At 42.1% G+C, this 13002-nt stretch overlaps 1 protein-coding gene across 4 annotated transcripts in view; it reads left to right on the forward strand.

The window, feature by feature from the left end:
• LOC134474681 (zinc finger protein 709-like) overlaps window positions 1–13002 on the forward strand; it is a 61082-nt gene that overhangs the window by 25483 nt on the left and 22597 nt on the right. For 2 of the 4 annotated variants that reach the window (XM_063243209.1, XM_063243207.1), the window contains exon 5: window positions 10379–10429. The exons of the other annotated variants lie outside the window; for them this stretch is intronic. In XM_063243209.1, the coding sequence (XP_063099279.1) occupies window positions 10379–10429 (51 nt within the window). The remainder of the gene's footprint in view (window positions 1–10378; window positions 10430–13002) is intronic. 4 annotated transcript variants of the gene reach the window in all.

Raw genomic sequence — 13002 nt, forward strand, 5'->3', positions numbered from 1 at the left:
CCCAAGTCTCAATTATCCTGGGGAAAATAAATTACTCACATCTTATGTAATCACCACTAAAACTATATCTATTTTGTACCTGAAGAACCTGATATACTTCACAAAGTAAAAGACACTGTGAAGTACATTGTCAGCCTCTATGCACTACAGCATGTGGCCAGATCCCCTGCAGCATATTTCTGCTTACCATCAATGGGAATATTTGGAATTTGTATTACAGCTAATAATAGAATACTGAATCTGTAAGACATATATCCTGACTACATGCACTTTCTCATTTTACCATGAAAGTAAATCTTGCTGGTCCTTTTGATGCATGCTTGTAATCCTAACACCTCAGGGGGCTCAAATTTGTGGAAGAGGAAGTTGAGTCTAACCTACACAATTAGAGTGACCTTGTCTCAAAATATATCTTCAAGTTCTGCAGATGTAGCTTAATGCTTGAGATCTCCTACCTTTCTTGCCCAGTACCAACATTTTTTAATACTCACAATTGCACATCAGTAGTTGTCCTTTTATTGGTTGGCCACCTAGCAGTTATCCCAGAGAATCACTTGGGAAACACATTTGTTTATGCAGTGACCATCCTGAGCATCATTTGGGCAGTTGTCAATTTAACTCATTCATTCTTGTATTGAATACAGTAGAATTGTCACTTTCATATTCCTTGTTATTTTACAAAAACTAACAATAAGTATGCAATTTTTGATCATTTTGTATTTAAATAATTGCATTGGTAATTGTTACCTATAAAGATTAGGCTAAAGATGATTTCTTTAGTCCCAGCATCAGGAGAGAATGAGATGGGATGATAAGGGCTTTGAAGCTGACTTTGGGAGGCAACTGCTAGATGATTTAGCAGAGTGTGAAGCAGTTTTTTTTTTATGCCTACATTTGAAGTTTAAGGAAACAAGTAAGTTGAGGTCAAGAATTAAAATGTATGATAGGACAAAAGAATCACTACTGCAAATTGTGATTTTTCTTTTACTCAGGAAGTGTGCTATTTTTGGTAATTTGTGCAGCAGTCTCAAATATGCCTCTATTGGAGTAAAACATAGTGAAACATGAAAGAGCCAGACATTTCATGTTCTGAATGTAGAGGTAGTAAAAAACATTTTTTAATACTATTGCTGCTGTTTTGTGTAGAAAATAAGATAGGGTGACAAAACAAGGAAAAAGGACTTTGTAAGATTTTTGTCCTCCTGCATAAACATAGATGCCACAAAAAAGTCAAACCAAAAGGATGAAGAAATAAAGGATTAAAGAAGAAATAAAGAATGAAATAAAGGATGAAGAATGAGAGAAATTTTGCCTATTACTCCCTGACAGCTAACATGTAAAACCAATAGGAACGTGAAAGGAACACACACTTTTTTACAATATGTACAAATTGTCAAGAAATAGTTGAAGAAATATTGAGCATTTTTGCACATGTTACTCTGCTGGACTCCGTGACTCTGAGTGGCTTGTGGCTGAGTATAGTGACACCTGTCCTGGGCTTCCTCCTGCCTCTGTGTGCCAGAAAGCTGGGGACAGTGAGCCCTATCCTTTAATGCCCTTGTCATTTGGAATTTGCCAGCAATCATCCTAAAGGCTCTGGGATGAGTGAACCATTTTTTCAGCCATTCCCACATGGACTACTTATGCGGGATCCTGAGGCTGTGGTCCCGTGTCCTGGGAAAGCTGCCTAACCTGCTCCCTGCTCACTGTCTTGAGCCAACTGTCTGTGAAGACCAACTGTCACCAGACCAAGGTGCCTGGTGACCTGAGCCTTCAGAGTTCTGTTTGGACCTATCACCAAGGAAGTGAGGTCATGCACTGGGGTTCACAGTTTGGCCTTCCTCTGTGATATTACCGTTCTTTTTGTTGTAAAACAAATTTATGTCCTCCTTAGAAACAACAAGTTAAAATGCTAGAGTACTGTGTATACTTTTAGACTTTGCTGCACTTTGAAGATTTTAATGCAGCAAACATGTAGATGCTTCACATGTGTCAGGCTGGGTGCCAAACACAAAGGTCCATCCAAAGAGTCCATTGTATCGGAGGATGAAACACACATTGTCTTCTGTTAAAGATTTGTCAAATGTTAGGATGACTTCCTTTCCTGGGCTCATGTTAGTTTCATTTCAATTCCATTAGGAAGCAGACTAGCCATAAAAATTTTACCAAACAATGTGAAGGTCTCATGTTATAAACCCCATATATCCAGGGGAGGAGGATTCATAGCCAGTTTTACTCTCATGTGCTTAGGAATGATTATTTATTCATCCTTAGACATTCAACTCAGCTATACACTGTAGTGCTCCAAACTCTGACCTCCAGGGAGGGGGGACAGCAGGTGGTGAGTACAAGGGAGGTGACATCATCACCACACTGATGAAGGATATATGTACATCACTCCTGGGGAACTTGTCTCCTAGCTGCTACTGTCACTTCATTTACTCCCCTCCCAATCAGACCATGGGCTTTGGGCCCCTGATGGGTAGTTTCCTAGAGGTGATGGTGCTGAACCTTTTCAGTTGCAATACTCTTTGGTTGGTCTTCTTGAAGCAGTGTTTCCATGCTGGGCTCTCTCTGTGTTGCCAACACCCACTATTATGTGGCTGAACCAAGCACATGAACCTGTCACCCATCTTGTGATTGCCGCTTTTTATGTTTTTGGGTTGGACTTCAAAAGGGAGCTGCCACATCCATTGTTACACAAGCGTTTGAGTGGATACTGACATTTATTTCAAAGAAAATGTATTGTATTGCTGGTGTATGGATAACTTAGAAATTCTTACTGTATCTTTGGAAGCAGATGTTTAAAGCAGAGTTATGTGGTTCTTTTTTTATTTTGTTTTGTGATATTATGCTATACTATATTATGCTCTGTTATGTTATATTATGTTATATGTTGGTGTGGATTTTGAAAGTCCTTCAGAGTGTTTTCAGTACTTTCTGATTTGGTTTTGTATAACCAACCTGATGAACTTTTAGAGTATCAAAAACTTTGAGGAGTTTTGTTTTGGAGACAATTTAAAGAGGAAAACACAATCAGAGATGTTGGTGCACACCTGTCATTCCTGGATTCGGAAGGCTGAGGCAGAAATTTTGTGGTGAGTTTTAGGTCATCCTGGGCTACAAGGGAAGATCAAGGCCAGACTGAACTGCATAGCAAAACCCTGTCTGAAGAAAAAAGGAAAGAAGAAAGAGAGCAAAAAAATGATAAAAATGAAAAGTCAAAAATCAACTTTCTAGTGAGAAATCTTTGTGAGGTTTTCTTGCATGTGTACTTTAGTCAGCACACCTAGCATAAGGTTTACCATCATGGAGACATTGATGTGCTTCCTGGTGTTTGTACTCTTTCAATTTTTAAATACTTTTTACTTAGATGACTGCAGATATGCAGCTAAATATATCCTTTTAGGATTTGGGTAGTTCAGTATGAAGAGATTTTGATCATTCAGCTTTTTTTTCTGTCCTAAATTTATATTTAGTACCAGAATTTGAGCAAAGGATTACTATTTTAATTTGAAATAGTAATAAGAATCACATAAAAACACACTTTTTAAGTCTATAAAGAGATAAAATAAGTATAGATTAATAGTGATTAATGTACCTTGTTTAGTGACTTCTGAGATTTCTTAAAGATCAATATTTTCATACATTTGTAAAAGCTTTGGTTTGGTACAAATTTTAAGACATGGTCTCACTAATTTTCTAAATGTCCCAGGCTAGGCTTAAACCTTTCCTCATCATTCCTCCCTCTCCCAGAGTGCTGGGATTACAGGTGTATATTATCCTGAGTTGGAAATTGGTAGCAATGTTGTGTATTCATGCAATAAAATGTTTGGCTTTGGTCTTCAGACACTTTGTAGAAGGAGTCACTCTAGTTAAGCTGTCTGACACCTTCCTAGCCTGCAGCTTCTTTCACAGTGAGCAGGACTTAAAATCACATTAACACTGTTAGTAGATTCTCTGCTTTTCTAGCTGTATTCAGCAGGCACTTCAGAAGATCACTCCAAATGCCTTCTGCACTAGGATTGAGGCTTGGTGTCTTTGAAGCACATTCTCTTTTTCTTTGCTCCCTCATGGAATTTGATGATTTTTTGAAGTCAAATCGCAAGAAAGGTGGGAAGGTTAAAGCTACTTGGGGCACACTCCCCTCCAGAAGGCCATGCCAGTGTAAAAATTTATTTAACCTCCTGGTGTCAGTTGCAAGGATTTTGTTGTTGTTGTTGTTGTTCAATTTCTAGGATTTGAATACAGAGCTTTGCATTGGCTTCTTTGTCTTCACCTTTTAACACTTTTCTTGTTTTAATCCAGGTCCTTAATAAATGGCTAAATTGCTGAGGCTCCCTTTAATTTGTGATGCTCCTGACTCAGCCTTCTAGACTGCTAGGATTACAAGCCACACCACCAGACCCGGTCTCATCATAGTGTTGTTAAAAACTTATTGGCTGAGCAAGGAATGGTGAAAATGCCTGTAATGCCTGTACTCAAGTGGCTGAGGCAGCAGGGTTCCTAGGAATTCCATACAAGCCTGCAACATATTCTGAGTTCAGCTCAGGCTAAAATGACACAGGGAGACCCTGACTATAAAATGAAAATGACAAAATAGGAAAGAAAAGGAAAGGAAAGGAAAGGAAAGGAAAGGAAAGGAAAGGAAAGGAGAAACAAAATGAAATTCCTAGCGATTTTGTCACTTGGTGTGCATCTGGGCAAGCTGTTTTAGTCTGTGGTCCTTTTCTTCCAGTGTAAAACCCTTTTGACTACTGTTACTTTAAAGTTCCTGGAAACTAGTATTTTGATGCCTCTACTTTTAATGTTCTTTCTATGGCTATAGGATGACTCTTTGTACTTCCTTGTGAATTTTCATATATTTTTTATGTTTCTAGGAAAATGGCACTGATATTTTGACGGGAATGGCACTGAAACCCCTGGTTGCTCTGTGTAGCATTTACATTATAACATGAATTCTTCCCATCCCTCATCATAGTATAGCTTTTCTTCTGTTAGTGCTCTTCTACTTATTGCATTCCCAGAAGATGTGACTTTGCTTCCATCTCACCTAATCATTAGTTATTTTTGATTATTTGTGAAATGAATTGTGTTCTTTGTATTTGACGCTACAATTTGTTTGTAGTATGTAGTAATGAATTGATTAGGGCATGTTGCTCATGTATCCTGCAATTTAAGTGATTGTGAATTTGTTCTATAAGGTTGTGAATGGAGTTTAAATTTCTTATACAAAATGCTGCACCCCCAGGAGAACTGTAACAACAATTAATTCTTCCCTTGTGATTTGGAAGGCTTTGCTTTCTCTTTCTGGATTAAATTCTATGGCCAGGACTTCGAGTACTGTATTTTGAAAAGAGTTGCAAGCCTTGTCTCCTTCATGACCTTAGAAGCTAAGCTTGCAGCTTGTCAGCCTCTGAGCACCATGTCAAGGATGGAGCTTGCCATGCTGTGCTGAGGCCCATTCCTCCTACTTATAGTCTATGAATGATTTTTATCATGAAAAAATGGTGAACTTTTGAGGTTCTCAAAGCTGTTTTTCCAAATCTCTTCAGGGGTTAGCTGTGCTTTATGCTGTGAATGTGGTAAGCGACACTTAATAGTTTGTGTGAGAGGGAACATTCTTTCACCACTGAGATTGAGCCCAGTGTTGATCGTGTTGGTTAATTTTGAACATGCTGGTGAGTTAATGTGGCAAACATTTAGCTGAATACTTTTGTGTATGTTTGTTAGGAATATTAGCCAACAGAGTGTTTTCATTTATTTTATTTTTAACACATTGTGGTCTGGCTCCATTCTCAGGATGACTTGTCACTTAAAAGAAGTTGGTGGTGGTTTTTTCTCCAACTTGATGGAAGAATTGAAAAACAATCAGTATTCATTCTTTATCACATACTGGATAAAATTCACCAGTGCACTTATTGTGTCCCAGCTTTGTTGTTGTTATTAAGCAGCTGTGATGTTTATCCATTGCCTGTGATCCTTATTGCTCTGTTCATCAGACTGTTTCCTTCTGATGCGTGTGGTTCGGTGACATCAATAGACACCACATATCCTTTGAGGGTCACGTCTCATTTTATTTACGGATGCTACCATTTACATTTGTATCTTCAAACTATCTCCATAATATATAATTTTGTGAGTAACTGCTTTCAGTTACTCAGTTTTAAGCACACTCTTGCAGGGTTTGGTTACTGCTGGAGGAAACTGGGGCTGGTGAGGACCTGGTCTCTTATGTAAGGCTTTGTACCTTGACCTGCCTGCAGTGCCTCCATATCCTGGCCTGCACCCTGTAAACACCTGTCCTGCTCCATAGCTACGGTGATTCCACATGTGACAGTTCAGATCTGCACCTGGGTGGAAAACATTCATTCAATTTGAGTTCTGTAACAGACTGACTTTCTCATACAGAGCTCCCCTGAGTGAGACAGGGGGCCTCAGGCATGTAGGGAGGAGCTCTGGAACCATTCCACCTCTCTCCTGTCCAGTGTGCAGTGTGTGATGCTTTCCTTAGAACTCACTGATGGATAAGGCAGCCTAGACTGGGCCTTTTTTAGGCATGATTCGTGCTAGGTGCCATATTGTTCTGCACCTCTGCTTGGACCATCTCTCTGACTACAGATCTCCACAGATATCTGAGCAGACTCAGTCTTCCTCTACCAGGCTCTAACTCTATGCTGAGGCTTCAGGTGAAATATCTGTGACCCTCCAATTCATCTTATATACATTTAACCTGGAAATTCCACTTCTAAGGGTCATTATAAAAAATGAGATTGATAGACACCATATTCTCTTCTTAATCAGTTAAGGTGTGGACAGTTAGAAACCATGAATGTTCAACAGCACAGCTGCTGAGTTAATTATAAATGACAGCCACTGAAAATTCTGAAAGAAGGCCATGACCCTGATCTTTCCTGAGATGGAAAAGAGCTTTTGTCCTGGCCTCTCTCCACCCAGCAGTGAAGAGACACATGCCTGCACAGCAGGTGAGGACAGGAGAGAGGAGCTGGTCAATGGCAGACCTCTCATCCTGGGAGGGATGCCTTTGGGGTTTTTCCATTGCATTATTTATAGTGCTGCACTCAATATTACTGCTTTCCTGTTCAATTCACTTAAGAATAAATAATTGGTATTTTCTTGAATATGTGAGTGGAAATGGATGACTTAATTTTCTTTTATCTGTAATGTAGGATAAGCATATAGAAGAATATTCAAGCATCACTTTATAGATATATAACATAAGGATTCTTTTTTTATTCAGAAAGGCAACACATCATTCATGACTAACTTTTAAACCCCCAACATATAAAGCCATGTGAATCCCGTTGTGGTGGGTGTCCTGCCCTCCCTACCTGAGAAGTCACTGTGTTCATCTGTTTCTGGTCTGTTCTTCAGAGTCTTTTTTTCCAGCAAGGAGGACTTGAATCTTCCTGTGCTCAGGCCACGCAGGGAGTGTGCAGCATGCAGAGGAGCCAGCACCTCCTGCCTTACACCCTTTTCCACTACTGCATCCATGTTGCAGCCCTGCAGGCCCAATAAGGCAGAGCCATGAGGGTACAGCAAAAATTCTGCCACCTCAGCCCAAGGGGCCTCAATTCCTGGGTCCTGGCCTCAGCCTCCACCAGGCTCCAGTCTCTGCCCTTACATAATGGTTGGACTTACATAGTGGGCCAGACACACCATCAGCGTCTTGGGGCTAAGTCGATTTTACACAGTGACCCTTCCATTCCACAAATTTTGATCCTTTCCTTTTTAAATGAGGCTGAGGCATTGGAGACAAAATCCCACACATTAGCATTACTTTTTGTTTTTCTTTCTTTTCCCTGCTTTTCCTCTTCTTCTTCTTCTTCTTTTTCTTCTTCTTCTTCTTCTTCTTCTTCTTCTTCTTCTTCTTCTTCTTCTTCTTCTTCTTCTTCTTCTTCTTCTTCACCTCGTCATCTTTGTCTTTGTCCTTGTCTTGGACTTCTTAGTCTTCTTCTTGGTTTCTTTGTTGCTTTAAGCATATATTTAGAGGTGCATTTTGCCAAAAACCTTTCTTTGTCTTTTCACTTTCCATTTAACTGAAGTTTTTATAGATCTCTGCTGCAGTTCTAATTGTATGTGTTTGAATGCTCAGAATCCATTCTGTGGCTTGGTAGAATGAGGGAAGTAAAGCAGAAGCTGAACTTGGGGAAGTTTCTGTGCATTTTAGCATATCGTAGAACAACCCCTGACTCATGGCTTTTTACCTCGAAAATATGGACTTCAGTCGCAAGTGAGTCTGCCACAGACAAAATGAGTTTTCTGTATGTATTTCAAACAATCTCATTTCCCCTCAACTTGTGAAGTACATGGTATAGGTTTCTTATGGCCAATCTGAAAAATTATTTCCAGTACATGAAAGGCTGCCACTAGTCCTGAAATCATGACAGAACTTTCTTGTAAACATATAGTCTGATCCATACCCTGGTGGACAGAAGCTAAGAGAGTCAGAGATGGCTGGCACAAATAGAAACACCTCAAAATTGTCAACTACCAGTCACAACAAGCAGGAACCACGTTGCTGAGCTTTCACTGTTGGGTGATGGAATTGTGTGGTGGGTTTTGCACTAGGTTTTCTGAGGCAGCTCAGTGAATATAGGTTGCTGCCTGGATCCCCCTTCCTGCAGTGCAATACAAACAGAAAGTCATGAACATGCATCATTTATTTGAAAATTTCTATTGCTGTTATGAAACCTGTATTCATGAGAGTCCACATCTCTGCCATAGCAGACCCACCCATGTGCATTACCACCATAACTTACAAAGGTTTAGTTTATTTATACAAAATGCAGAGTGATGTTCTCAGCCTTTATTTTCCATACTGGTGCATTTCTTGAAGGGAATTTCTTGAAGGGAAGTCATCAGTCATTCTTAAAGGTAAGCTAAATCATTTAGTTTGAGTAAACTTCAAGTATGTTGCTGTGCTTCTGTGTGATGTCCTTGCTGCCAGACATGAGGAAGGCAATGAGTGGTATCTGCTGCAGGTTTAGCTCCAGAGGGACACACTTTGCACAGCTGTGTCACGCAGGGCTCTCCATCAACTGAGTGGCCACCCTGGTATCCAAATACCCTTGCCCGGTGCTGTCCCTGGCTTTGGGAGGTGCTGGATTGCAGTGGAGATGCCCAGTGTACTGGCTGGCCCTGGGGAAACCTTGTCATGCCATGAGTTTGTCATCCTTATCCCTGCACCTCTGTGGCCCTGGGCCCAGGGCAAGGTTCCCCCCAGCTGCAGTGAACAGCATCGTCCAGACAGCTCTCCTGTGTGTATTCTATGTGGAGGCTAGCAAGGGTCCGAGTTCATTCCCGCTTTAAAAAGTACTGTGAATCAAACTCTTGAAAATTTGTGCAGCATTCTGTGTGGGAGAAAACTCTATTCTTAGTCCTAGGAGTTCTGGGGAAGGCTGTTTAGAGCTCTGATGGGAGCTGCAAGATAGGGCTGTGCTCAGCCCCCCATGTCCTTCCCATTGTTGTTCAGCACCTGCCTTAAAGTGTGTCAGTGGATGGGGAAACAGCACATTTCAGGGATGTGTGCCTCCATGTATCAGGTTTAGGAGGCTCAATGTTTTGTGTGCTTGTTGGCCATGTCTGGTGATTCCCTTTGAGTTAGAAGAATTTGCCATTTCCCTCACAAAATGGACTCTTGAAACCTCTTTCACACTTGTAATAAAAACCATCTATCTGACTATTGGTTGTAAAGAAAGGTTTCCTGTTGTGGTTTTTGCATTATTGTTGTTTTTCAAATGCTATGAATCAGCCCTTTGTAGCTCCCTTTGTATCACTGAAATCCCGGAAAACATTTTCAGAAATGAAAAGATCAGTACATAAACAATGGTCTCTACATTTTCCCTATAGCCTTTTTTTCTCTAGTATTTTCTCTTCTCTCAAAGAGCAGTAGCAGCCAGTCTCCTCCAGGAATATTTGGCCAAACAGAATCTGATGGACTGATATGAAAGACCCAGGATAGTAAATCACAGTGAGAGAAAGGTCAGCACTGGGTGGTGACTACAAGCAGAGAACAGGGGTATGGATGGGTCCAACACTCAGCAGAAAGCTGGAACTCAACAGATGTGAAGATTGTACCAATTGACGATGTGCTTACGTGTGACTCAACTGAACATGTGGAAACTAATGAAATCTTAACTTAAAATTATCTTAGAATTTAGTGTTTCAAAGAAATATAGATTTAAGAGTAGAAATGAAAACTGAGAGAAATAAAAGAGGTAAACAGAAGGGGAAGCAAAGGGCAGGTGCTTTTCAGGACTTGAGCCCTAAGTGGAGCTCAGGACACCTGCCATGGAGCCAGCGACAGACTTGCCTTGGAATTCTAGCAGACCGGGTATCTGCCGTTTATTTTCAGGTTGATCCCAGAGCTGGTGAGGTCATTGGAGGTGGAGCTGGCACAAGATCTGTAAGTAGACCTTGAGCTCAGTCCAGTACCAGCCCTGCTTTAGAAAAATCCCCAACTGTTCTTGCTCCTTGCAAGGCCCAAAGCCTCCCAGGGCCTGTCAGGGACAACTCTGTGCACAAATGCACCCCAGGAAAACTTCCCATTCTCCCTCACCCCACTCTTGCATGCCTCTGTGTTGCAGAAGGCCCCAAGTCTGAGAGTCTTTCTCCCTCTAAAGTTCCCCGTGTCCTCCTCAGAAAGCAACAGACCCAGGCCAATTCCTTCTCACTGTAGTTCTCATTTTCAGTGAGCTATGCTTGGCCCAACTCAATCAGATTAGGTTGGGCTGGTTGTCCCACCTTGCTCAGCAGCACCTGCCAGGAGCCAAGAAGAGAAACTCTGATCCTGAGGAGGACAGGTGTAAGCAGCACTACAGGTCTGGCCTCCCTCCGAAACAGCCCTCCAAGGGTATCCTGTGTGATAACCATAATCAGCCCTCACTTGCTGTCAGAGGTCCCTGGACAGTGCTGTTACAATCTGTCCTTCACTCTGCAGGAAGCCTGAAATGCATCTCCCTTTTCCACCCTTGTGGCCTGTTGCCTCTGTGAGAAATCGAGTGGAGTCTGCAGTGTTACTCTAATCATGGGTGCTCCACAGGGTGCTGCTGTGTAACTATCTGAGAAGTGAGTGGACAGTGGGAGTGCATCCTGTCTGCTTTTCCTCCACCTTCAGATCATATACTCATGCATCACCCCATTCTGTGTGCCTTTGTGCGTCTCCCTTTCCCCTATTTTATGTCCATATGAACAGAGGCGAAGAAGTTAGGCACATTCACCGTAATGTGAGTCATACATGGTTTACTCTCCATGGTGACTGTGTGGCCTTCATAACAGGGAAGCACAAAGACCAGTGTTTGTATCTGCTCTGGTCATTGCATCATGGTCAATGCCTGGTACACTGATGATTTAAGGCACCCACCAGCTCCCTCCATGATGTCTGTGTGGAACTGGGTCATCTGGCATGCCCCAGAGATTCTTGCTCTAGATACCGTGGAAGCACATGGAATGACTGCCCAGTGTCCTTCAGAGTGAAGACAACTGCTCCACCCAAGTGATGGATCCTTGGCAGGAGGCAAAGCTTCCACACAGGAAATGAAAAACTGCAATGAAGCCAGGGTCCCCGGTAGGAGAAGACCTAGTTTTAGACCCAACTCCTCCTTCCTACTTCCCTTGTCAGCTTAGAAAAGACACCATGCCTCTCAGGTCCTTTCCAGTGTGTCTCCCTGAGCTATGGAGTTCATATTGGCATCTGCTTCCTAGGGACATCATCAGAGGTGAGAGATGACAGTTTTAAATTTGTGGGCTGGTGTCATGTGTACACAGTGTACAGAATTAGAGGTGAAATCCATGAAAGGTTGGGAGGGAGGTGAACACATTGCACACAGGCCTAGATCCTTCTGTATGGTGGTGTAAATGACATTCACCTCCTGGACATGTTTCTCTGGTGTCATCATGAGGGGAGATCAGCCATCATTTTGTTCCCTAAGCATCTCAATTTCTTTTATGTATTGGTTCTGTGGCCTCAAATCAGGACCTCACACAGGCTAAGCAACCAGTACACCCCCAAATCTACCAGCACTGTGCCTACATTCACACCTGTGTGAGTCAGTACACCCGTGGCCAGGATGCTCAACTGCTGACAGCTCAATTTCTGATGGCCACATCCTGGTTAGCCCATTCCTTGACCATAGGTCACAGGTAGTGAATTTTGTTCTGGTTTCTATTAGCCAGGGTGAAATTTAGCCCAGGTCCTCATGCATGGTAGGCAAGTACTCTATCCTGAGCTCTCTCCCCAATTCCTTGCTTGTTCTTAATAACATAACATGGCAGATGTGATGGGATGTGACTATCTAGGTTCACACATAAAATGCCTGTGACCAACCTCCTGATCTCTCCCTCCTCTGTTCTTCCTTACTTTCTTTCTGTTTTTTTTTTCTTCCTCTCTATATCTCTATCTCTGCATCTTCCCTGAGGAGAGGCTGACTCTTTGCAGAGAAAAAGAGTAAGAGACAGAGCAGACATCAGACCTCCATCCTAAACTTGTTCCTGCCTATTAGCAAGAGAGAGAGTCTGAGAACAGATTCTGCCATAGATGTGCTTCCACTGATCCTGCAGCCTGATCAGGAGAAACTGTGGTGGATCCCCCAGCATAACCTGAATTCCTAACCCATAGAACCTGAGAGAACTGAAGTTTACCTGTTGTACCTAAGTTTGCAGTCATGCATTCATCAGTGGTCACTGATGCGCTATAGCAGATGTGAGGTTCTGTCCCCACCCCTGACCCTTGCCCACTCCTCCCCTCCCTTATTCTCACCAGGCCCTCTGTTCTCTCTTCTCATCTCTTTCTTGACTAAAAAATTTTGACTTTGAATCTCTAAATGGTTGGTCCTCTGTCTTCTGCCACACAGACTCAGCTCTGTACAACTTTAGGACCTGCATGTCTCAGGTTCAGGCATCAGTTCCATCTCAGTGAGGCTGTTCAGATGCCCCCATGTAGTGACCTTGGCCTCTGTGTGCCCTTGCTTTATTGGGATA

This window comes from Cavia porcellus, unplaced genomic scaffold, assembly GCF_034190915.1.
Source record: "Cavia porcellus strain 051 isolate PalLab524CR breed Dunkin Hartley unplaced genomic scaffold, mCavPor4.1 scaffold_34, whole genome shotgun sequence".
Taxonomy (NCBI): domain Eukaryota; kingdom Metazoa; phylum Chordata; class Mammalia; order Rodentia; family Caviidae; genus Cavia; species Cavia porcellus.